General features: G+C 43.7%; 1 protein-coding gene across 1 annotated transcript in view; it reads left to right on the top strand.

The window, feature by feature from the left end:
- The window catches only part of LOC126203407 (fatty acyl-CoA reductase 1-like), a 131,797-nt gene that overhangs the window by 98,230 nt on the left and 10,594 nt on the right, over positions 1–22,973 (top strand). The window contains exons 7-8 of the mRNA XM_049937711.1: positions 4,486–4,725; positions 21,896–22,153. Of these exons, the coding sequence (XP_049793668.1) occupies positions 4,486–4,725; positions 21,896–22,153 (498 nt within the window). The remainder of the gene's footprint in view (positions 1–4,485; positions 4,726–21,895; positions 22,154–22,973) is intronic.

The following is a 22,973-nucleotide window of genomic DNA, read 5'->3' as shown; positions in this document are numbered from 1 at the left end:
CCGTTGTTCTGCGAGCAGAGTGAGGACGGGCGTTATCGTGCAAAAAAACGATACCGGAAGTCAGCATACCACGGCGTTTGTTCTGTATAGCCCGTCGTAACTTTTTTATTGTTTCACAGTACACGTCTTGATTAATGGTCGTACCACGTTCCATGAATTCAACCAACAACACCCCTTTGGCATCCCAAAACACCGTTGCCATCAGTTTTCTGGCAGAAAAATCTTGCGAGGCTTTTCTTGGTTTGGTAGGCGAATTTGAATGTGCCCACATCTTTGATTGTTCTTTTGTCTCAAGCTTTCACCTACTTAATCCAGGTTTCGTCACCGGTCACGATTCTGTTTAACAATGGTTCTCCTTCGTCCTCATAACGTGACAGAAAGTCTAATGCAAAGGCCATTCTTTGAGTTTTGTGGTGGTCGCTAAGAATTTTGGGCACCCATCGTGCACAGAACTTACGGTAACCCAATCTTGCTGTCACTATCTCGTACAAGAGAGTCCTAGAAATCTGTGGAAAACCAGTAGACAACTCCGACATTGAGAAACGTCGATTTTCACGAACTTTTGCATCAACTGTCTGAACGAGTTCGTCAGTCACCAATGATGGTCTACCACTCCTCTCTTCATCATGAACGTTTTCTCGTCCACTTTTAAATAAACGTACCCATTCACGGACAACTCCTTCACTCATAACTCTTGGTCCGTACACGGCACAAAGCTCACGATGAATAGCTGCTGCAGAATATCCTTTGGCTGTAAAAAACCTTATGACAGCACGCACTTCACATTTGGCGGGGTTTTCTATTGCAGCACACATTTCAAACTGCCACAAAAACTAAACTAGCGCAGGTACGACGTTCACTCGACCTGTTGAGTGCGTGAACGCACAGATGGTGTCGCTACTCCCCCCACAACCCGCACTGTGACCAATTGGAGGTTACTTTCTGAACCGCCCTCGTACTACATGATGTTTCTTGCACAATCGTAACCGCGCCAGTAACTGGATAACACCTATCAGAAAGGACTAATAGTTCTGCGTCAATATGTTCAGCATCTGACCTGCTGCCTGCGGGAAAATGAGCATTAATGGCTTGCTCTTACCACAGGTAGTTGGAGGTACTAACCAGTCTAGTAACATACGAGTGCTATTCGGAAAGTAAGGAACGATCGTTCGCGAAATGGAAACCACAGTTAAAAGCTTTGCTTGGATGTGTTCGGCGGCATCTCCAGTATGACCTTAGATGGCGTCACGGCGCTCTTCTCAAATCTGAACGCAAAGGAAGCACATTAACATGCCTAGAACAGTGTCTAATGCCAAGTATGGATGCCTGCCGGGAGATTTTGCCTGACTACGTGCAACCACACATAACGTAGCTGTCATTAGATTCCTTCAGCACGACAGTTCTCAGCCGCACACCGCCTGGTCATTGAGGACGCACGTACAGCATTTTCGATGGGAAGTGTTACAATGAAACTCTGGCTGTGAAGACAACGTTTTGTCACAGACAATGAATGAGCTGCACTACAGAAAATTGTCGAAAATCACAGAAAGCTGCCTTATATGACGAGGGTAGTGGAAAGTCGGTACAACGCTACGACAGATGTTTAAGTCATGCGGTGACTATGTAGAGAAGTAGCTGGAAGTTGTAGCTAACAGTTGTAGGAAAAACAGTTTTGATTTTCACTGTGGTTTCCATTTCCCCTCGTACTACTCTTAATAACTATAATAATTAGTCTGCAAATGAAGTAAAATTGATATAATGTTGTTCAGTGCATGGTTCTCAACCATTATGTATGTGGCATTAGATGTCTACACACAGGTCACGTAACTCGCGTAAATCACGGGCCGCTGGTTTGCGTACGCGGTGATGGCCCCCGATGGGGGGTTCCATAGGCGAATTTGGTTGCCGAGACATCGACGTGAGTTCGCTACAGCGTTCCTCAAACCACTTTAGCCCGTTACTGGCTCTGAGACGTGAACAGTGATACCGCTGAAATATGACATCGCCGTCGGGGAAGAAGCCAATCATGAAGGGATGCAGGTGGTTCGCAGCTGTCAGCGTGTCTTCGATTACTACCGCAGGTCCCATACAAAGGCAGGAGAATATCCCCCATAGCATAATACTGCTCCCTCCAGCTTGCCCGTCTCGAGCTCATCTTGTGGAAACGTCCATCGACCTAGTGTAGCAAAACTGTAATTCACACAAAAAGCCGATACGTTTCCATTGATAGCAGAATCCCGATGGTCCCGGAACCAGTGCAATCGTAATTGACAATATCGTTTGGTCAACATGTGGTCTCTATCTTCAACAATGTATGATGAAGGATGTGCTCCGAAACATTTGCGCAAGCACCAGCATTGTGCTCTTTCGGCAGAGATGTCACAGATCACCATTTATCTTGCTTTACAGAATAGACAAGCCTTCAAACCCCTTGTTCGGCGAAGAGTAACGGACGTCCAATCATTTAACGAACAGTCGTAGTTTCACTGTCCTACCTCTTCCCGTAGCATATGAACATTCGATCAGCATCACCCTTTGTGAGATACTTATTCACAGGCTCACTGTAATAATAATCTGCTCTTTGTCAAAGTCGCTTAACTCAATGGATTTCCCCATTTGCAGCCAATATCTTCGCCAGGGTGATCCCCCGTCCGTGTCTGATCCGCTTATATGCTTTTGTTACAGCATTACGTGCCAGCAGCGCCAGCTGGCGACATCCAAAGTTGCTGCGGGCAGTTTTGGCTTATCAGTGTATCACTTTCGTAATATGACACTTGAAATTCTGTAAGATGATATGCATGGCATAGTTGGTGCCTATCTACAAGCACGGTGGCGCCCATATTAACCTTCTTGTTGAGTACAGTTTTAACTTGCGGACCTCAGTTGTACTTCCTGATAACAGCTGTAATGAGTCTCGGAACGTGGGTTGAAACCACCGGCCGGCTGTGTCTCTGGAACATACAGAGCACTTTGATGACCTGGGGCTCCTGTCAAGATACCGATTTCAATCCCAGCGTGCCAACTACATTCAGTCCGTCACGAAGTTTCAAATATCATGGCGCTAACTATGCACGAATATACACTGCTCAAAAGAAGTATGAGAACAAGACTCTGAGCGTCATACCTTCACCTGTCACAAATTAATAAACATAATTACATCCTCGATAGCTTACATTAAAAGAACTGATATATTCGATAGGTGTGATCCTCGGTGCTTTTCATTGGACTTTGAGAGTTGCGATAACACGCTTGCCCTCCATGAGCGTTTATCACTGCCTGACACCTACGTGGTATACTCCGTATGCATCCACTGAAGTCACCCTTTGGTATTCGTTCCCATTCTTCAATGAAAGTTCTTCCAGAGTTTGTGGTGAAACGGGATCCGACATACACACGATGAGGCTTAGGTCGGGGCTCACTGCCGGCCATTCCATTAGTTCTATGTCCAGGCTTAGCAAGACATCCCTGTTGACGCCCGCCACATGGGCCCTGGCACAAGGTGGAATTCATGGGCATTACCGTATGCAAAAGCCACCACACAGTTTAACTGGACCTGTTCGATGTGCTGTCTGGCGGTAAAGCGACCATGGCTGCAAATCTGAAGGCTCCCCACGACATCACAGAACCTTAGAAGCCTGTTGATTTTCTGGACAACATTCGGCAAGGATCGCTCACCACGGGTCTCTACATACGAACTCGACCATCAATTGCGTTAGAGGTTATCTGGAATCGTCTGCGAATAGCACATTCCGCTAGCGACGAAGTTTCCAGTTTATATGGGAATAGCAGAAATGAAGGAGAGCTACAGCATGTTGTGGTGTCAAGTGGGGTACTCAGACAGGACGTATGAATCGTACAGCTCTTTCTCGTAACCTGTTCATTATAGTCTGAGCAGACGCAACGGCTCCAGTGGTTTTCTGAGAGCGTCTTTCAGTGCTCTGGTGCTATCGGTACGACAACGCAACTCAGAGATGGCGAGGTATCGATCATCACGTGGGGCTGTAATGCGTCGGTGACCTTCCCAACTCGCCTCGTGTACTGGTCTCCTTGCAGCGTGTCCACAGTTCTATGGATGACACATGGAGAGGCATTGGAATCCGCAGTAACACGACCGAAAGACCATCCTTTTTGGATCAAACAGATCGTCCCTGCGTCTTACACTGTATTTTGATGTCACATTGCATGAACTTGGTTGAATACAAGGTCCACAAATGACAACTGCCATTTGTGTACGTCACTATAAAACTTTCGAACTCCGGTACTCATTTCCTTCTGAGGGATGATCTGACTCTGTAATGCGTAACACAGGCAATAGTCGGCGAATGATTTCAATTGTGGCCTACATTAAAAGTGAAGATCTCAAGTCTTGCAGTAAGACCACAGGCTCAGAATGGATTTAACATACAAGACGTCGATACGCGTACTCCCCTAATTCTTTTGAAAAGTGTTCCTACTTTGCTCTGAATTGAATTTTTTTTCCCACAGACCACAGAGCCCCTACGTCTGCAATGTGGCCAGCGGGGAGAGGCATCGCGTCACCTGGGGCCAAGTCCTGGAGGATTACAGGAATACACTGAACGAAGTTCCAGTGGAGCCAGGCGTCTGGTACCCTGCAGGGCACTTCACCAAGAGCGCTGTGCTGCACAAGCTGATCCACATTTTCTTAGAGCTATTACCTGCCTACTTGCTTGACTTCTTAATCATGCTTTCTGGGAGGAGACCTTTGTACGTATGGACATTTATTTATAGATCTTTTCTTTGTGTATTTAACCAAGACTTTACACATATAGTATTTTTACCTAATAATTATATAGAAGAAATAACTGCTCTTTAATATGATGAATAGTATTATAATAGTATTAATAGAATTACATGCGAATTGAATATGTCCAATAACAGAGTGGATAACAGTATTGCTTAAGAACTAATAACATTAATACAACCAGTACTACTGCAACTGCAACTGCTAATAGCAATAATGAGAAGTAGACAGTGAATACAAGCCAACTGGACAAGTCATGAAGTGCCATCAACCAGAATTCTACATAAACCTAGGCATTTCGCAGTTGGACAGTTTCAAGCTTGGATACGTAAAGTGTCTGGTCAGCAAAGTCTACACCCAGAGGGACGAAAAAAATTTACAAAGAAAACTGGATGGCTGCAGTGTCATCAAGGCAGTCAACACCTAGGCCATACCTGTCGTCAGATACACTGCACGGCGTTGTGAACTGGCCACAGCCAGAGCCGCATAATCTGGACGGAAAACAACAGAAAAGGTGCCAATTCACCACATATTCCACCCTCGCTGTGACATCGACAGGCTGTCCTTGCCCACAAAAGGAGGCTATAGAGGACTCTTGATAGTGAGGCAGACAGTGGAACACCAAAAGAATGCATTCACAGCTATGTAACTGAAGGCCGAGAATCGGCTAAGATGTAAGTCAAAAACAGAAAGCTTCTTGAATTGGACTAACCCACCTCCTGTGCCCTTAGGTAACTTGTTACGGTACGTACGTAGATGCCCAAGAAGACTGCAAACTATCATTTGTTGCGGAAGAATTTTTTATTAACCCAAAATTATGGCCCTACAGACTTTATGGGATGGCAGACACTGTAATTTAATTTTCTAATCAGGTGAGATACGTATATAATAAAGGTGAAAGTTACCGTAAGTTCTATTGTCTATTATAAATCCTAACACAAAACAAATGCAGTAGTTGCACTGAAGTATAACACGAACAAGTTTAATAACATCCTGTTCACTTAAAAACTATTACAAGAACATGAAACAGTTGCAAGCAACTAACGATGGCTGAGATTCAAGACAAGGAACCGATAGGTAGGTTACTACATGAGTAGCACACTGATGTGTTCCGCGATCTAACGACAGTGATTGCCAAAAATCTGAGTTCGTAATGTTATTCATGCCAGAAGGGCGTCTTCCTCCTGCTCATTAACACTCTAACGTACATTGAGACCTATACACGCCGAGATCGATTGCGGCTCTTACCATTTTTCTTAACAGCGTCGTTTTGTTGTCCGCCAGAGCTGCAGTCGACGGCCGCTGTGTCAGGAGACGGCTATGAATTCCGAAAAGCTTCCTACCGCAAACCTTGCATCGTGCTCCAGTTGGAGCTACAAAGAGAAACGACTGCTTCTCACTCTGAATCCTGATAGCAGAACTCTAAGTAATTCTCTCACTAGCAGCGGACGAAGTGTCGCCTTAGCGCCTCCTGTCTTTCCCCGTAACATTCGTTTCTTCTTTGAGAGCCAGTCCTAGTCTCTCACGAGCAGTCATCCAATGACAAGTGCCATTGTCCTGGAGCGTCTTTCCACTTCTCAATAATTTTCCAAAACTGCTACGTCAGACCTGGTTGACCAATGAAATTTCCGCATTTTAGCGCCCAGAGGCCTACAGCTAAAGAAAGGAAGTTTTGGCTCTGACCTGTCGGCGCCTGAAAGGAGCGGCTGAGCATGTAGCTTCCTAAGATTTCTATCTGCCTAATACACTGAAGCGCCAGAGAAACGTATAGGCGTGCGTATTCAAATACAGAGATATGTAAACTGCCAGAATGTGGCGCTCCGGTTGGCAACGCCTATGCCAGACAACAAGTGTCCGGAGCACTTGTTAGATCCATTACTGCGGCTACAATGGCACGTTATCGAGGCTTAAGTGGGTTTGAACGTGATATTATAGTCGGCGTACAAGCGAAGGGAGACGGATTTTCCGACGTGGTGATGAAGTGGGGATTTTCCCGTACGACCGTTTCACGAGTGTACCGCGAATATCAGGAACCCGGTGAAACATCAAATCTGCGACATCGCTGCGGCCGGATAAAGATCCTGCAATAACGTTACTAACGACGACTGAAGAGAATCGTTCAGCGCGATAAAAGTGCAACCGTTCCGCAAATTGCTGCAGATTTCAATGCTGCACCGTCAACAAGTGTCAGCCTGTGAAACATTCATCGATATGGCCTTTTGGAGCTGAAGGCCCTCTCGTGTACCCTTGACGAATGCACGACATAAAGCTTTATGCTTCGCCTGGGTATGTCAGCATCGATATTGGACTGTAGATGACTGAAAACATGTTGCCTGGTCGGATGAGTCTCGTTTCAAATTGTATCGAGCCGATGGACGTGTACAGGTATGGAGAAAACCTCATGAATCCACGGACCCTGCATGTCAGCAGGGGACTGTTCAAGCTGGTGGAGACTCTTTAATGATGTGTGGCGTCTGCAGCTGGAGTGATATGGAACTCCTGATACGTCTAGATACGATTCTGACAGGTGACACGTACGTAACACCCTCTCTGATCACATGCATCCATTGATGTCCGTTGTGCATTTCGACGGACTTTGGCAATTCCAGCAGGACAATGCGACATCCCATACATCCAGAATTGCTACAGAGTGGCTCCACGAATATTGCTCTTCTATCGGCAGACAGGTGCCGTCTTCTTTGCATTCTCCGCCTAAGTCTCATTGTTTCCGCCTTCCGGGAACTTTATTGTACGTTACAACGTTCTCACAGCAGAAAAACGCTTTAGGAAAGTGGAAGCTGCGGTAATTTCGTGAAAGATTCTAAGACTCCTCTGCGGCCTTCCGGACGACCGCGGTGTTACCTGCTGTCCACATTACGTCGACTCGCCACGCCAGTCCTCCCGTCCTGACCAGTACACAGAATAGCAGTAGCCGAACGATGTCCTACCTGGCGTCGGCGTTAACTTTTACAATCTGGGATAAGTTAATGGTGCACTTTGACCGACTTTTATCTGCTGTCTGTCTGTGAAGCTGCCAGCTCAGCCTAATATAATTCTCAAGAATACGCCAACAGGTACATCATGTATTGGCAATCTCTATCGGACAATCTTTAATAAAAATAAAGGAATTCGCTATATACGGATAATGTGAAAGTCGACGAAACCGTCATTTTCACAGTCAGTTTCACCGTCTTTCAAAAGTACAGAAAACAAGGAATCAAAAAAGGAAAGCTGTACTCCAATTTCTGAATGACATCTTGCGTAATGAGGCAGAGGCAAAACAGAGATAGGCAAACTTTTAAAGATCGAAAAAAAATATGTATAACGAAAAATATTTTGAATTTTGCTGAGCAACGAAACCCTAGGAAGGAAACTTGAAGGACTGAATTTTGCAGCACAGGGAAAAGCCGTCAGAACTAACTCCACCAAAGCAAGAAACGAGAAATCGGCAGAAGACCCAAATTACGAACTGTGCGAAGAAACTGAAAAAACAATCGGCCACATCTTGAACTTTTGCAAACTGATTGCACACTGATTGCAAGCAGAACAATAATACTGGTCCACAAATTATCAAAATGGTTCATATGGCTCTGAGCACTATGGGACTTAACACATGATGTCATCAGTCCCCTAGAACTTAGAACTACTTAAACCTAACTAACCTAAAGACATCACACACATCCATGCCCGAGTCAGGATTAGAACCTCTGAAGCGCCTAGAACCGCTCGGCCACAACGGCAGGCTCACAAATCATCCATTGAAATTTGTGCCACAATTACCATCTGCCAGTGACAAGAAACTGGTGGCAACACAAACCACAAAAAACTGTCGAAAACGAATGTGCCAAATTACCGTGGGACGTACAACTACAGACACATCGAATTCTGGAACACAATACACCAGACAACACGACTATGGAGAAAAAAGGTGTGATAACTGACATCGCCGTATCCGGTGATAGCAGAAACGGTGAGAAACATCTGCAAATACGAGAAATTGAAAATCGAACTACAGCGACTTACACGTATACGTCTGCCGATTTCAAAAAGTAGCTTAACTGAAATTTGCACATCACACAGTTCTAGACGCTTAGGAATTATCAGGCCAGTGATAAAATACGATGTCCAGCACGGTGATCTCGTTTGCAGAGTTTACTATTAAAAATAATAACAGGAAGAATAATCATAATAATAGCAATAATAATGGTGGTGATAGCAAGTGCAATGTATTCTGAAGGAGAGAGATTCAGAAAGGGTGTTAATAGTTGTGGGCTTTGGGAAATGAAGATCTATAAGAATGAAATTTTCACTCTGTAGCGGAGTGTGCGCTGATATGAAACTTCCTGGCAGATTAAAGCTGTGTGCCGGACCGAGAGCACTTGCTCGGGAAAGACCAAGATCCTGAGTTCGAGTCTCGGTCCGGCACACACTTTTAATTTGCCAGGAAGTTTCATATCAGGGCACACTCCGCTGCAGAGTGAAAATTACATTCTGGAAGCATCGCCCAGGCTGTGTTACTTCTGCAAGGTCTGAAGGAGAGCTTCTGTGAAGTTTGGAAGGTAGGAGACAAGGGACTGCCGGAATTGAAGCTGTGAGGACCGGTCGTGGGTCGCGCTTGGGTGGCTAAGATGGTAGAGAAATAGCCCGAGAGAGGCAAAGATCCCGAGTTCGAGTTTCAGTCCGGCACACATTTTTAATCTGCTAAGACGCTTCAATAGATATCTGGTTGGAAATAAGGTTACTTATTGTGACAGAGTAACGGGTGTGTACAGGAACGAGGTCAGTCGTTATTGTTGTTTTAATAGATACAGAGTCAACTGTCTTTCGAAGCTGGATATGTTACGCAGTTCTCTGGTAGAGTAAGGGAGGTCATTCCACAGCTAGGTTTCTCCTACTGAAAAGGACTTGGAGAATGAGGCTGGATGATATAGTGGGACAGAAAGCATTTTGCTCCAACGAGAGCGTGTGTTCGTGCTGTGTTGTTCAGACAATAGTATTAAGGTTGAGGATAGATATGAGGACCATATATGCTGATAAGATGGTAGAATAGACAAGATGTGTGTGAATGTTTACGTTTGTTTGCACGTATCCAAGATAGCTATGCGTAAGATGGTGAAATATGTTCAAAAAGTGGAAGTTCACAGCAAAACAAGTTCCAAGAGTCGCGATTTCTGCAGTATATTCTAATTGTAATCTCTGTTTGACACAATCCATGGTAGGGGTGATATAGTAGTCCTATGGCAAAATGGCTCTGAGCACTATGGTTCAAATGGCTCTGAGCACTATGGGACTCAACTGCTGTGGTCATTAGTCCCCTAGAACTTAGAACTACTTAAACCTAACTAACCTAAGGACATCACACACATCCATGCCCGAGGCAGGATTCGAACCTGCGACCGGAGCAGTCGCACGGTTCCGGACTGCGCGCCTAGAACCGCGAGACCACCGCGGCCGGCAGTCCTATGGCAATGGGGCCATTAGAATGCACCTACTCTTCTAGACCACATCATAACAGAGTATGGTGTAAGTATCTAAATCCACAGTCTGATTAAAATTCTGTAAGCAGTGGAAAAATATGGATTGTATGCTTGTAACTTCACTTAGATTCATTAATGAATGTTTCACTGCACAAAGTAAGACACTGTTCAGTACATCTGCACGTAAAAAAATGTACTGTTTTAAGTGTGCTCCAAAGAACTTTAGTTAAAGTTCTTTTGACATCATCAACACATCACAGACGTTCATTACCCGTTCTAACAGTCGTATTACTTACCATTACTTAGCATTTACGAGCAGGGTGTCTAGCCTGGATTCTACAGGGGAGTCAACGAAAGAAGATCCTTGACAAGTGGCAGCGCTGTTGCCAGAACTCACCTGAAAACCGCAAATGCTGCAGGCGAAAACAACAGTCCTGTACAGAGCTGCGACTACGCTGAGGCTTGACCATAGGGGCACGTACAAAATTTGCGTTATGCGATGGTTCAGGTAGACGCGGTAAGCAGCCGCACCAAGTGTACTGCTTCTGTCACATACCTTCTCTTTCCCAGCCTACGAGTCCGACATCTGCAATGAGGGATCGGCACCCTACCCCACGACGTCTGGTATAGGAGCCTGCACCACAAAATAATCCACAGCACAAAAATTTAAAATAAAAAAAATGTTTTCGTTTTAAAAGAAAATTTTAGTACGGGACTTCTTGTACACTGATCAGCCAGAACATTATGAACACCGATGAACCGTGGATTTACTTCCAAAATCTTTTCTTAAAGAATTTACTTTATTTACTAGTGATTTATCAAGAACATAAACACATTTACTCACACTATGTGATCGTGGAACTGTTGCCAGTGGGTAACTGATGAAAACAAATTTCTTTCAACAAACGGAAATTTTATTCCTAAAAACCCTTTCTTTAAAAAAAAAATTAAAAAAAACAGATTTAAAAATTACAATCAGAAAGCACCCACTAAATATCAGGCTACAATTTATTAAGAGGCAGAAATAACATTTTTTTTTATTTTTTATTTTTTGGCTGAATGAGCTTTCGGGCTGAGAAGCTTGCCGCTCCCTTTTAACAGGGCCGTTGTCACGACCGCTCACAACAACCTCTGAAAGACTACACTGGTGCAAATCTGCAACACACCAGATTACTTTAAACTAAAAATTTTAACTCACACGAACACATGAACTATACACCCCATACGAGGGATGGAAATTGTACAAAACACTCAAATTTTAAATAAAAATTACTTGCCACCGAAAGTGCAACTTGTTTTTTGTTTTTAAAAGAAAACTCTTACGGTGGAAGGGTGGCAACTTTACATACTAAAATGACCATTTAAATAAAAGCCCATGAAATTCAGTCTTACATAAAATGTACAAACATGCTCTACATTACACATATACCGCCTCTCAAAGATGATAGGCAAGATACAAACATATTTCAGGAATTCGGCCTTCACACCTTAAGCAATAAATTCGTTAACACCGGATAAACATGACAGAGGCAGATATTGACGTACGGCAGACCGACAGACAGACACTAACTGCCTAATAAATGCGGACGACAGACAGACGAGCAAGCTGGGGACGAGAGACTGACGATGAAAATCAGTAGAATTTAACAAGTAAATGAAACAACATATCACGAATGACTTAACTTCTAACAAACTGCGATGTCTGGCGAAGACCTGGCGCAGCACCCCCAAAACGCTCTCCCGAACCGTCCGCTGCCAGCCGCTTCAACGGACGCAGGAAGGCGCGCCGATCTCCCGTCTCACGGCGTCACAGCTCGTAACGGCCAGACCGACGTCGTGGGTTGACTGTTGTTGCTCTCGTGTCGACCGCGAAGCCACTACCCGTCGCTATACGACGCGGCCCACTGGACTCACGTGGCGACCTCACATGCGCCGACGCTCAAGGCGGACGAGTCATCTGGTGTCTCAGTGCGCTACCGACCAACCGATCGATCCAACCGCCAATGACCGTTGCCTGAGCAACTCGAGCAGACTGGCGGCCTAACACATACTAGCACTCCCGACGACAGACAGACACTGACTGCCCCACACTGACCCGGCTGACCAACTGACCAGACTCGCCGAAACTGACAGAGTTCCTCCCTGCCGAGCTCATAGCGCCCCTTAAATGCACGTGAACAGGCAACTTTCCCCCTTTCCCGACTGAGGGAGACACCAAAGCTGCGATTGCCACAGCGGCGCCACCGCCAGAAACGGAAGGCGACTGCTTTACACTACGCGCTGCGGCGCGCTCTTCAAAACAGCAAATTTTACCACGGCTCAACCCACTCTCTCCGCCCATTTCTTCCTCACTCTGTCTCGGTCCATGACCCTGTCCATCTTCTCCTCTCCCCTCTTTCTGTCAATTTTCCTCTTCCACTTTCTCTCTGCCCACATCCCCAAACCTTCTCTCTGTGTCCATCTCATGATTTCCCTATCTGTGCCCATCTGCTCCTTCCCACTTACTATCTGTCCATTTCCTCTTCCCCATCTTCTCTCTCCACGTTATTACGCTCACCCGGACAGGAAACTAGTGGTTCTTACCCCACAGTACTTCTTTACAAACCATAAGTAATATGTGTACCAGATGTGGCTGGAATCGCTCGAAGGTTTAGGATAAGCTTTCTTCCCATTGCTTTGTAAGCATATGCCAGTCTGCAGATAGAAGAGCAACATTCCTGGAGCCATTCCGTAGCAATTCTGGACGTGTGGCGTGCCGCATTGTGCTGTTGGAACTGCCAAAGTCCGTCGGAATGCACAACGGGCATGAATGGATGCAGGTGATCAGACAGGATGCTTACGTATGTGTCACCGTTCAGAGTCGTATCTACACGTGTCAGGAGTCCCGCATCACTCCAACTGCACATGCCCCACACCATTAAAGAGCTTCAACAGTCCCCTGCTGACATGAAGGGTCAATGGATTCATGAGGTTTTCTCCATACCTGTACACGTCCATCGGCTCGATACAATTTGAAACGAGACTCGTCCGTCCAGACAACATGTTTACAGTCATCTACAGTCCAATTTCGGTGCTGACAGGCCCAGGCGAAGCATAAAGCTTTACGTCGTGCAATCATCAAGGGTACATGAGAGGGCTTTCGGCTCCAAAAGGCCATATCGATGATGTTTCGTTGAATGATTCACAGGCTGACACTTGTTGACGGCACGGCAGTGAAATCTGCAGCAATTTGCGGAAGGGAGGCACTTCTATCGCGCTGAACGATTCTCTTCAGTCGCCGTTGGTAACGTTATTGCAGGATCTTCATCCGACCGCAGCGATGTCGGAGATTTGCTGTTTTACCGGATTCCTGATATTCGGGGTACACTCGTGAAATTCTAGTACTGCAAAATCCCCACTTCATCACTACCTTGGAGATGCTGAGTCCGATCGCTCGTGCACCGACAACCACACCACGTTCAAGCTCACTAATTCTTGTTAACCTCCCATTGTAGCAGCAGTAGCCGACTGTGCCAGACACTTGTCTTATATAGGCATTGTCGACCGCAGCGCCGTATTCTGCCTGTTTCCATATCTCTGTATTTGAATACGCATGCCTATACCAGTTTCTTTGGTGCTTAAGTGTACGACTCACACGCTGCATATTCAGTTACTAGCGAAGCTCTTACCTTTCGATAATTTTTATCCTTAAATCTGCTCAGAAAAATTCTAATCTTCAAAGGTGATTTCTTTCCGAGATTTGTTCTCTTTTACAAACGCGTCGCACTGGTTTAGGAAACTGACGTCGAGTTACGTACCAACAAATTCTTTGAGTGTGAAGAAAATCGAAGAGGGCAGAACAGTCGTCGAGATTCTGTTGTGAATTGTGACAGTGTATGCAGCGTTCGTTTCCATTCTTCCCGAAGAATGTTCAGCAGTTATCACTAGGTTTTGTACCATTCAGTCTGGGAACATACTATTACACTTTCGGACAACTATCGTCCACGCAATACCGAAAACAGCGAGAGCAGATAAGTGAGAGAACTACAGCACTATCAGGTAAACAGCTCGAGCATCCAAGTTACAGACAAAAATAATATACAGCGAATTGGAAAAGGAAATAGAGAATGTGCAGATGACGATCAATTTGGCTTTAGTAGGGGTAAAGTCACCAGAAAGGCAAGTCTGACTTTGCGCTTGATAATGGAACCAGGACTCACAAAACACACTTGTATACGATCTGTCGACCTGCAAACAGAATTTGGCCACGTAAAGTGGTGCAAAACGCTCGACATTCTCAGGGAAATAGGTTTGAGCTGTAGTTAAAGCGGGTAGTATAGACTAGAACCAAGAGGGGAAAAAAAGAATGCAAGACCAAGATCGAAGTGCTCAGATCCGAAAGACCTTCTCGCAAGACAAGGATGTAATCTGTCGCCTGTGCTATTCCATTATATACCGAAGAAGTAATGACAGAAATAGGAGAAACATTCAGGAACAGGATGAAAGCACAGTCTCAAAGGATATTAGCAGGATGGCTACCAACTATCCAGCTAACTTTACACTTACATGACGCTGAAAAGTGCGAATGCTAGTTCAGGCTGCCTGCATTCCAGAGACCAGAACATCATTAAGTTGACGGTGGCTGGGAATTGCAAAGTGCAGCATGGTGCAGACGGGAGATTTAAAAATAGGCAAGATGGCAATGGTGGGAAATTCTTCTAAAAATATAAAATAATACTGATGGAAAATTTAAGAAAAATGTTTAGCATCTATTAAAATGAAACAGCCAATCACAGTGCAGTATTTTTGTCTAAAATGAAACAGCCATTTAGTCAGTAGCACGTTATGTAACAACCAATTACAATGTAGCCCGACAGCCGCTTTTTAATCTCAAAAATGTTAATTATTTATCAACAGTATGCAAAGACATTGAAAATGCTGCAGTATTTCCGTGTCTAAGATACGTATGTTTCGTTCAGTAACACACACAGTCACACACAAGTATCCAAACGACTTATATTAATTATGAAAACAGATAAGCACGTAAACAGTGTAAATTTTTGTCATATTGAAGAGGATCAAGCTGTCCATCTCTCTCTCTCTCTCTCTCTCTCTCTCTCTCTCTCTCTCTCTCTCTCTTCGTATTCATATTTCACCAAAAAAATTGTTTGTACCACATACTGTACTCTATCATCAGTAAATTCCATCCCACCTCTACAAATTTTATTGAAAATCGTATAGCACTCCTAAGGAATATGAGAATGAGCATTATACATACTCACCATAAATAGTTAACAACGAACATTGGTTCATGCCCTGTAGTTAATGAATTAGACATACGTTGTTGCCAAAGATCAGGTTTACTTCAATTACCATTCAGCAAATCTTCAAAATAAGAAATAAAAACAACTGCTGTGTTATGCTACTGTTGCTTGTAATCTCCAACAGATGCCACCACTCGTGACCTTCCATAGTTATTTCTCTTAACTGTACAGGGTGTAAGGGAAAATGGAACCCCAAAATTAAACATTCCTACATCTGAGTTGTTCTATAAAACACATTCTCATTGCCCAGAAAAAAATGACAAGTGTCAGAAAGATATTTACAACACACAAGCATGAGGTGCTCCATTCCAATTAGAGCAATAGGACTGTTTACCATTGTGGGAATGGTCAGACTTGGCTCTGCAAAACAGGGCACACACTCACACACACACACACACACACACACACACACACACACACACACACACACACACATGCATGATGAACTCTTACATTAAGTGACATCATGATATTTCCATGTCTAAGTATGACAAGTTGTAAAACGCATGTATTCTGTTAAAATAATATGCTATGTAGGCAGTTAACATTTGTTTTTAGGTGTAAACCGGGCGATGTACAAAAATCAAGTTTCAAGCAAGGCTGAGACATCTACCAGCTATCAGTCAAAATACCCGACCCTCTAATCGTTTACATACTATATTTCCACAACCAATTACTAAATAACACCAAAATCTAATCGAAATGCTTCAAAATACGAAATATGAAGAAGACAACATAACCAAAGACAAACGAAATGGCTAATCACCATTTTAGGAGGGGAAGAAGGCGTTTTGATGAGATCTTTATTATGTTGTATCACTGTAACTGCTGATATTCATAATAAGCAAGGGGACCTTCATATTTCGTGGAATACGAATTTTCACATGACCAAAGACTATGGTGGACAAGATTCCACATACAAAGGTGAAATTTTGGTAACTCAGAAATACCACCTTTCCACCACAGATTTCTGTTCACCAGCGAACATTCGACCTTGGACCAAAGTAAAATTATTTGAAAACGTTTTTGAGGACAAACCACAAACAGGTTGCTCATGTAAAACCTAAATATGGTTACAGATCTGTGTTTTTAGAAGAAAATTTGAACTTTATACCTAATAAAATCGTTATATTTCTGAAAATACCTGGTATTATGAGTACAAAACACACGTGGCACTGCAGTTTAATTTTCATTGTTCTGTAACATAAAAAATACACCTGACCTCCACAACTGATAAAACTGGCTGACTAAAGGACACTGGCAACGATCAAAGTTCCATTACTGCACCGCGCTTAACAATTCTCAGTGGGCTCTCGGAGTAAATATTTGCTCCTCCAAATTGTCTGTATTACGTACGTATCACTGAGCCAGGTGGTACAGTGACTCAGATTCAGAGGAACAACAATTCGAATCTGTATCTGACTATCCACATCTGTGTTCCATGATTTCGCTAAATCGCTCCGGGAAAATTCCAGGGTGGTTAATTTGAAAGTGTGACTGATGTTCTTCCCCCTGAAGTGCCACTTCTATTTTGTGGCAAATCTGTGGGACAATAGAGGTAAAGCGTTGCAGCAGTAGCTGGCAGCTGGCAAGCATCAGGTGCTCCGTTACAATTAGAGCAACAGCACAGTTTATCATTTTGGGAATGGCCAGACTTGGCTCTGCAAAACTTGTCAGTACAATGGTGAGACACATTTCTTGCAGTACAGGCAAGAGGTTTTCTGCACCGATGGGTTTCAATGGTGTTATTAATATCATGGTTAAAATCGTCTGCCGGCCGGAGTGGCCGTGCGGTTCTAGGCGCTACAGACTGGAGCCGAGTGACCGCTACGGTCGCAGGTTCGAATCCTGCCTCGGGTATGGATGTGTGTGATGTCCTTAGGTTAGTTAGGTTTAATTAGTTCTAAGTTCTAGGCGACTGATGACCTCAGAAGTTAAGTCGCATAGTGCTCAGAGCCATTTGAACCATTTAAAATCGGCTTATCAGCATGACAGGGTTGCCGCAACTCGCTATAAAAAGGCTGTCCTTTTGCGCATAATCATTCGCAATTCAGCAGTGCTGCTAGAAGAACATGGGGGCTTTGCCAGATGACGGGACTACAAGGAGATACCAGATGCAGCCACGAGGTATCACCATCACACTACCACCACCTCCCAGAACTTGTGCCACGGTGCGGCAGGGGTATCCTGGTCCACAACATCACCAAGCTTGACTCCTGCCACAGGGGACAGTAGGTCCAGTCAAAGTCACAGCATCTGCCTTCTCGCACAACGGAGTAGATGCCACTGCCCTCCATCCATCACGTGCCAGGACACAGCCTTTTCCAAGTATGTGGCACGTGACCTGGATATAGGAGTCCTGCAACAAACACATGGCGTCAGCAGTACTAGGGGACAGTCAAAAATCGTGTAGTAACCATCATGTTGTTGGTTGGCTGTGTACTGGCAGGTGATGATGGAGTCATGCCACCGCCTGCTCTGGTGGTGGCAGAACGTAGCTGCTATGTCTGGGATTCGACCTGCTGTTCCCCTGGGTAGCAGTCACGCTTACTGATGAAGTGGGGCTGAGATATCCCTTTTGCGCTATGGCATCAAGTCTCAAGATAGTGCGTGAGGCATGGCAGTGGAGGCTCGTGTCAACCCCTCATTCGTTCAAGTCCTAGTCATACTGCTGGACTGTGAATGATTCTGCTACAAAATGATAGCTGCTTTTATCAGACAGCAGCGCGTCTGTTATGCCAATGCGCCGCCCCCAGTTACGTTGTTGACAGCACCACTGAAGCCAGTCGGTAGGCAGCCTTGCATATATTGCAAGAACTGTGTCTCTCCACTGTACTAGCAGGTTTTGCAGAGCTGGGCCTGGTCCATCTCGCAATGGATAAACAGCCCTGTTACTGTTAGTGGAATGCCAACACCTCACACTTCCTAGAAGCAAGCGGCTGCTGCAATGCTTTACCACTGTACTGACACATATTTGCCCACAAAATAGTAGTGACAGGTCACTATCACTTTCTACGAAGACCTTGTCCCTCTCCTCCAGCCCCTCAATGCCCACTCATAGCGCCAGTCTACATCAGAGGTTTCCAATGTCAGTGAACATCGTACCACATTTCACAGAACACGCTTCCACAACGATAGTGTCTTGCAGCTTAAATCTTACCGTACTGAGACTGCATTTAACCTACTAAGGTCATTCACTAGACTTCTTCTTACACAGGCTGCTAATTTATTACTCCACTTAATAGCCTATTATTTATCTTGAAAAACGTATGACGTTGTGTCTTTACTTTTTTATCGTGCTAGTGATGTGGCCTTGGATACTCACTCTCCATGTCCTCACACTGCGATCCGAGGCTTCGTATCCTCCTAAACTGTATGGAATACGTTTCTCTACTCACACTATAATGTCACACACAAACTCACTATTTCTGTCATCGCCCTGAAGTCCCTCTCTTACAACATCTCTCAAGGGCACCATGCTCTGTGCTCATTCTGTTAAACATGTTTCATTACTAGGCAACTTACCATGTATATGTACACACATCTTCTAGCTATCCATCCCGTACTCACAAACTAAAAAAAAACCACTGGAGAATTCTTTCTCTCTCACTAAATTAACCTTAGCAATAAATGGTCTGGTTCCATTAAACTCTTGTGTTTGGCGTATCGTTTGTCTATCCGGAAGTTTTTAATCCTTTGTCTTGGAACATCATTCGGACAATAGTTGCCCTTATGCTTTCCTAGAAACCATCTTCCTAAATCTATCCCCATACATGAATGACATATGATACCACTGCTCACTATACTTAGTAGTGTCACTTATTTCTCCTTCTGTAGGTCTCATCGCAGACTGTCTTCCATCCAAAATACTAGGCTTCCCGGTACTTCTGCTTATCCAAAGCAACATCCTGGTGCCTAGTGGCATTACATCAAACGAATTAAGCCTTTGCGTGTTCATACGCAGTTTAACTGGTTTGTCCCATGTGACAAACGCACATCGCGACAGCTGCTCACTTGCAACGGTCTACCAGCTCTGAAGGTTAATTCAGGAATGATGTTCGGTCAGAGAATCTGCTCTCATGTTTATCTCGCATCCTTCACCTGCATATCTGAATGTGGCTTCGTTGTAAACAGCTTGCAGTACATGTTAGCAGCTTGCTCTGCAAGGCTGTGAGTTACTACTTGTGTTATCATTTCCTTCCACTTCTCTGGCAAACCAGCGGTTTCCTCCTTGTCTGCTTCACCACTAGCTTTACAGACTCTTCTGTTGTTCCTTTTCCTCCATTCTGCCTGATTCTGAGGAGATAGGTGCACCACTTCCATATCGGTCACATCATAACTATCAATACCTTCTTGTGCCTTTCTCGTAGTATCGAAAATAATAACATCGTCAGCAGTTCAACTCTAAACCTCTCACTATCCCCCAACGCGGCAGATGCTGCTGGCCTTGCAGCACTCATGTTGTTATCCACACACCCACACACTCATTCCTGCTATCCTGGACTGCACATTTCCACATAATATCGGAGCTCGTACTTCTGTGTTACTCTCCATGAGTTTAAAAACGTTATTATTATAAACACTTTCAGGAATTCGCATAGCATCACCACGCTAATTATCTTCATATTCCAACTGAACAACATATTCTGGCAGTCGTCAAATTCTGTTGTATCCCTTACCAGATTGACAGGTATGTATTGGGGGAACAGGCAAACTATCTATCGGCTTCTTACTCTCACTTTCCATTTTCTTCTTCTCCCTCCTCTCTGTTTCCTCTCATTCCCTATTTCCAACCTCTCAAAAATATTTCTATTCTCATGTCCCAAGTCCCGTTTTTGATCCAACGGTCGTCAAATATTCTTTGCCTGTCATCTGCATACTCCAGAGTTTTATGACAAACAAATTCATTCTCGTTGTTCCGAAGGCCTTCTGGTCTCATATACAGCTCTGAATTGTCCACTTGTAACTTATCCCCTACAATTTTTAAAAACTCCTCTGTGATAACCCTCTGAGTTATCGAAAAATACATTTCCTATAATCATGACAACATGAATAATTTTTATCAATTACACACACAAACGACAAGGACGCCTAAACGAACTACTATTTCGTATTTCTCACTACTTCAGCTGCTTACATACCGAGCCACATTCCTTGTTATAATCCACTTCCCACTGCAAACGGTACACATTACTGTAGTGGCGTAGCAAGACAGCCAAGCCACTCGGAGGTAGCCGAAAGGCACGCGTTAAGCTCACGCAGATTGGCGTGAGGTCAGGAACAAGGTAAAGTAATTATCCTATAAGGAAAATAACGTAGTTCTTGGCGTACTGGTTGGTTTCTTGTACCTCCCCAAGAATGCGCCGACGTCTGTTTGCTTATGTTCTCGGACGTAAAAAGGGAAAAAATGTAACATCAATATTGGCTCTTGTCACTTTATCCTACCTTTAAAATTGAACCTTTCATGTGCATGGTTTTTCCAATCAAGCAACAACCATATAGCATCAATAATAAACAGCAGAAAAACAGATATGCAAGAAAAACTGAAAGGATGCATGTGATACAAACTGAATAGACTGTAACATTACAACGTCATCGAGACAGACCATCCCTTACATAAAGCTTTTACTTGGCATCTAAACAAGAAATACGAATCACAATTCATGACTGAACGAATCAATGCTCATATGAAAGATATCATTGTTATTTTCGCGTAGCTGTCTATATGTAGGCTACGTCACATGACACAGTTTGAAAATCACGAGTTTAATCCATGGTAGAGGCCTCCAAAATGGCCGCTCCTTGTTGGCAACAAAACCTCACATGCTGTCCCCCTCTCCTCTCCCTTTCCTTCTCACACTTCTTGACTATATTTGTATTTCTTCTCCTGTTTCTGTTTGAGAAGGGTGGTTCCACGCACATGGACTATCCTACACTGCTATTAACAGCTGTGCACAACCAAAGCGCCCGGCTCTATGCAACTTTTCAGATCATCGTGAATGGAAACCGGTCACCGTGTTATTCCCAGAAGTCCACAGTTGTATTCCTGAAGATGACGGTGGAAATAACAGCCGAAAGTTTGATAATTGTATTAATGGGACACATTATGGTTAGAAGCACCCTCCACTACGCGCTTTACAGTGTTCTGCAACTATGGATTTCGATTTATATGTAGATGTAAGTGTAGATATAGGCTCTTGAGCAAAGAGATTATTCTGTTCATCATGTTGTGTGTCCTTGTACAGTCAAACTCCGATACAGTTAGTTCTGCTGTGTCATCAACTGAAATTCTGTGTTGGACGATTTATTTTCTGTTTAATACGAAACTTATATAATCTTTTGTACTGATTTAGCTTGGTGCACATCCAGAAGCGCCTGCAAACGGGCCAGTTAATGTTAAATTACTACATGTTCCACGAGTGGCTTTTTATCAATAAGAAGCTCTTTTCGCTACTCGAATACATGTCACCACAGGACCAGGAAACATTTTACTTTGATACCTCGGAGATTGATAGGTACGACTACATGAGGAACACTGTAATTGGAGCAAAAACATACTTGCTACATGAGGATATGGCAAATATATCTGGAACTCGCAAACGACTCAACAGGTAAGCACTTTATTCTCATTTACTTTTAGAAACGTAAATTTAATGAAATACGCTGAAAATGCATCAGAAATAGTCTTTTAATATGCAGTGAGGGTATGTTCACAGGGTTACACTGGTTGTTTGAAAAGTCTCCCTGTTGGCGAAGGAGAGAGGGTGGGAGGGATTGCCTGTCTGACCAGCAATTTCTGTTTCTAGAGAAACGTTTCCTATAACGACCCACAGGCGCCAGCCATATACTGTTCGCACCAAGCCGCAGCCACAGCTGACTGGCCACATAGCTCGTTACCTTACTGTATGCTCTGAACCCATACACAAAACAAACTAGTCATATAATAACCGTTGTTGATTTTAGTTATTTTTGATTATTAATATTTAATAAGTGGTGTTAATATTAAATTAATAGTAATAATATAATTAATGTTAGCATTCATTATTTGTAATTAATTATATTCAATCTTGTTAATTATTTATATCAATAATTAATAGGTTTTTATTTAGTGCCTGGCAAACAGAACAAACATAACAGAAGGAAAGAGTGAAAGTCGACAAATAAATAACTAAAAAGAAAAAGAGACTTTTCGTGTGATATAAGTTGAAATTAACCATCTTTGAATTTTTTCCTTCACTTGTATTGTGAAACCTTGGTGTTTGCCAAATTTCATCTTTATACCTCAACGGGACGTACAGTGTGGGTTTTAATGAGTAAGTCTGCGAATATCAAAATATGTGACTAAATAGCCGTATCTTCTGATTGGATTGAGTAGAAGCTTACATTTCTTATCTCACCAAGAGATCGTAGTCCTTACAATGTGACATAAAT

Source organism: Schistocerca nitens, chromosome 9 (genome assembly GCF_023898315.1).
Source record: "Schistocerca nitens isolate TAMUIC-IGC-003100 chromosome 9, iqSchNite1.1, whole genome shotgun sequence".
In the NCBI taxonomy this organism is placed as follows: domain Eukaryota; kingdom Metazoa; phylum Arthropoda; class Insecta; order Orthoptera; family Acrididae; genus Schistocerca; species Schistocerca nitens.
The sequence above is the reverse complement of the archived record's forward strand: the minus strand, read 5'-3'. Positions and strand labels throughout refer to the sequence as shown.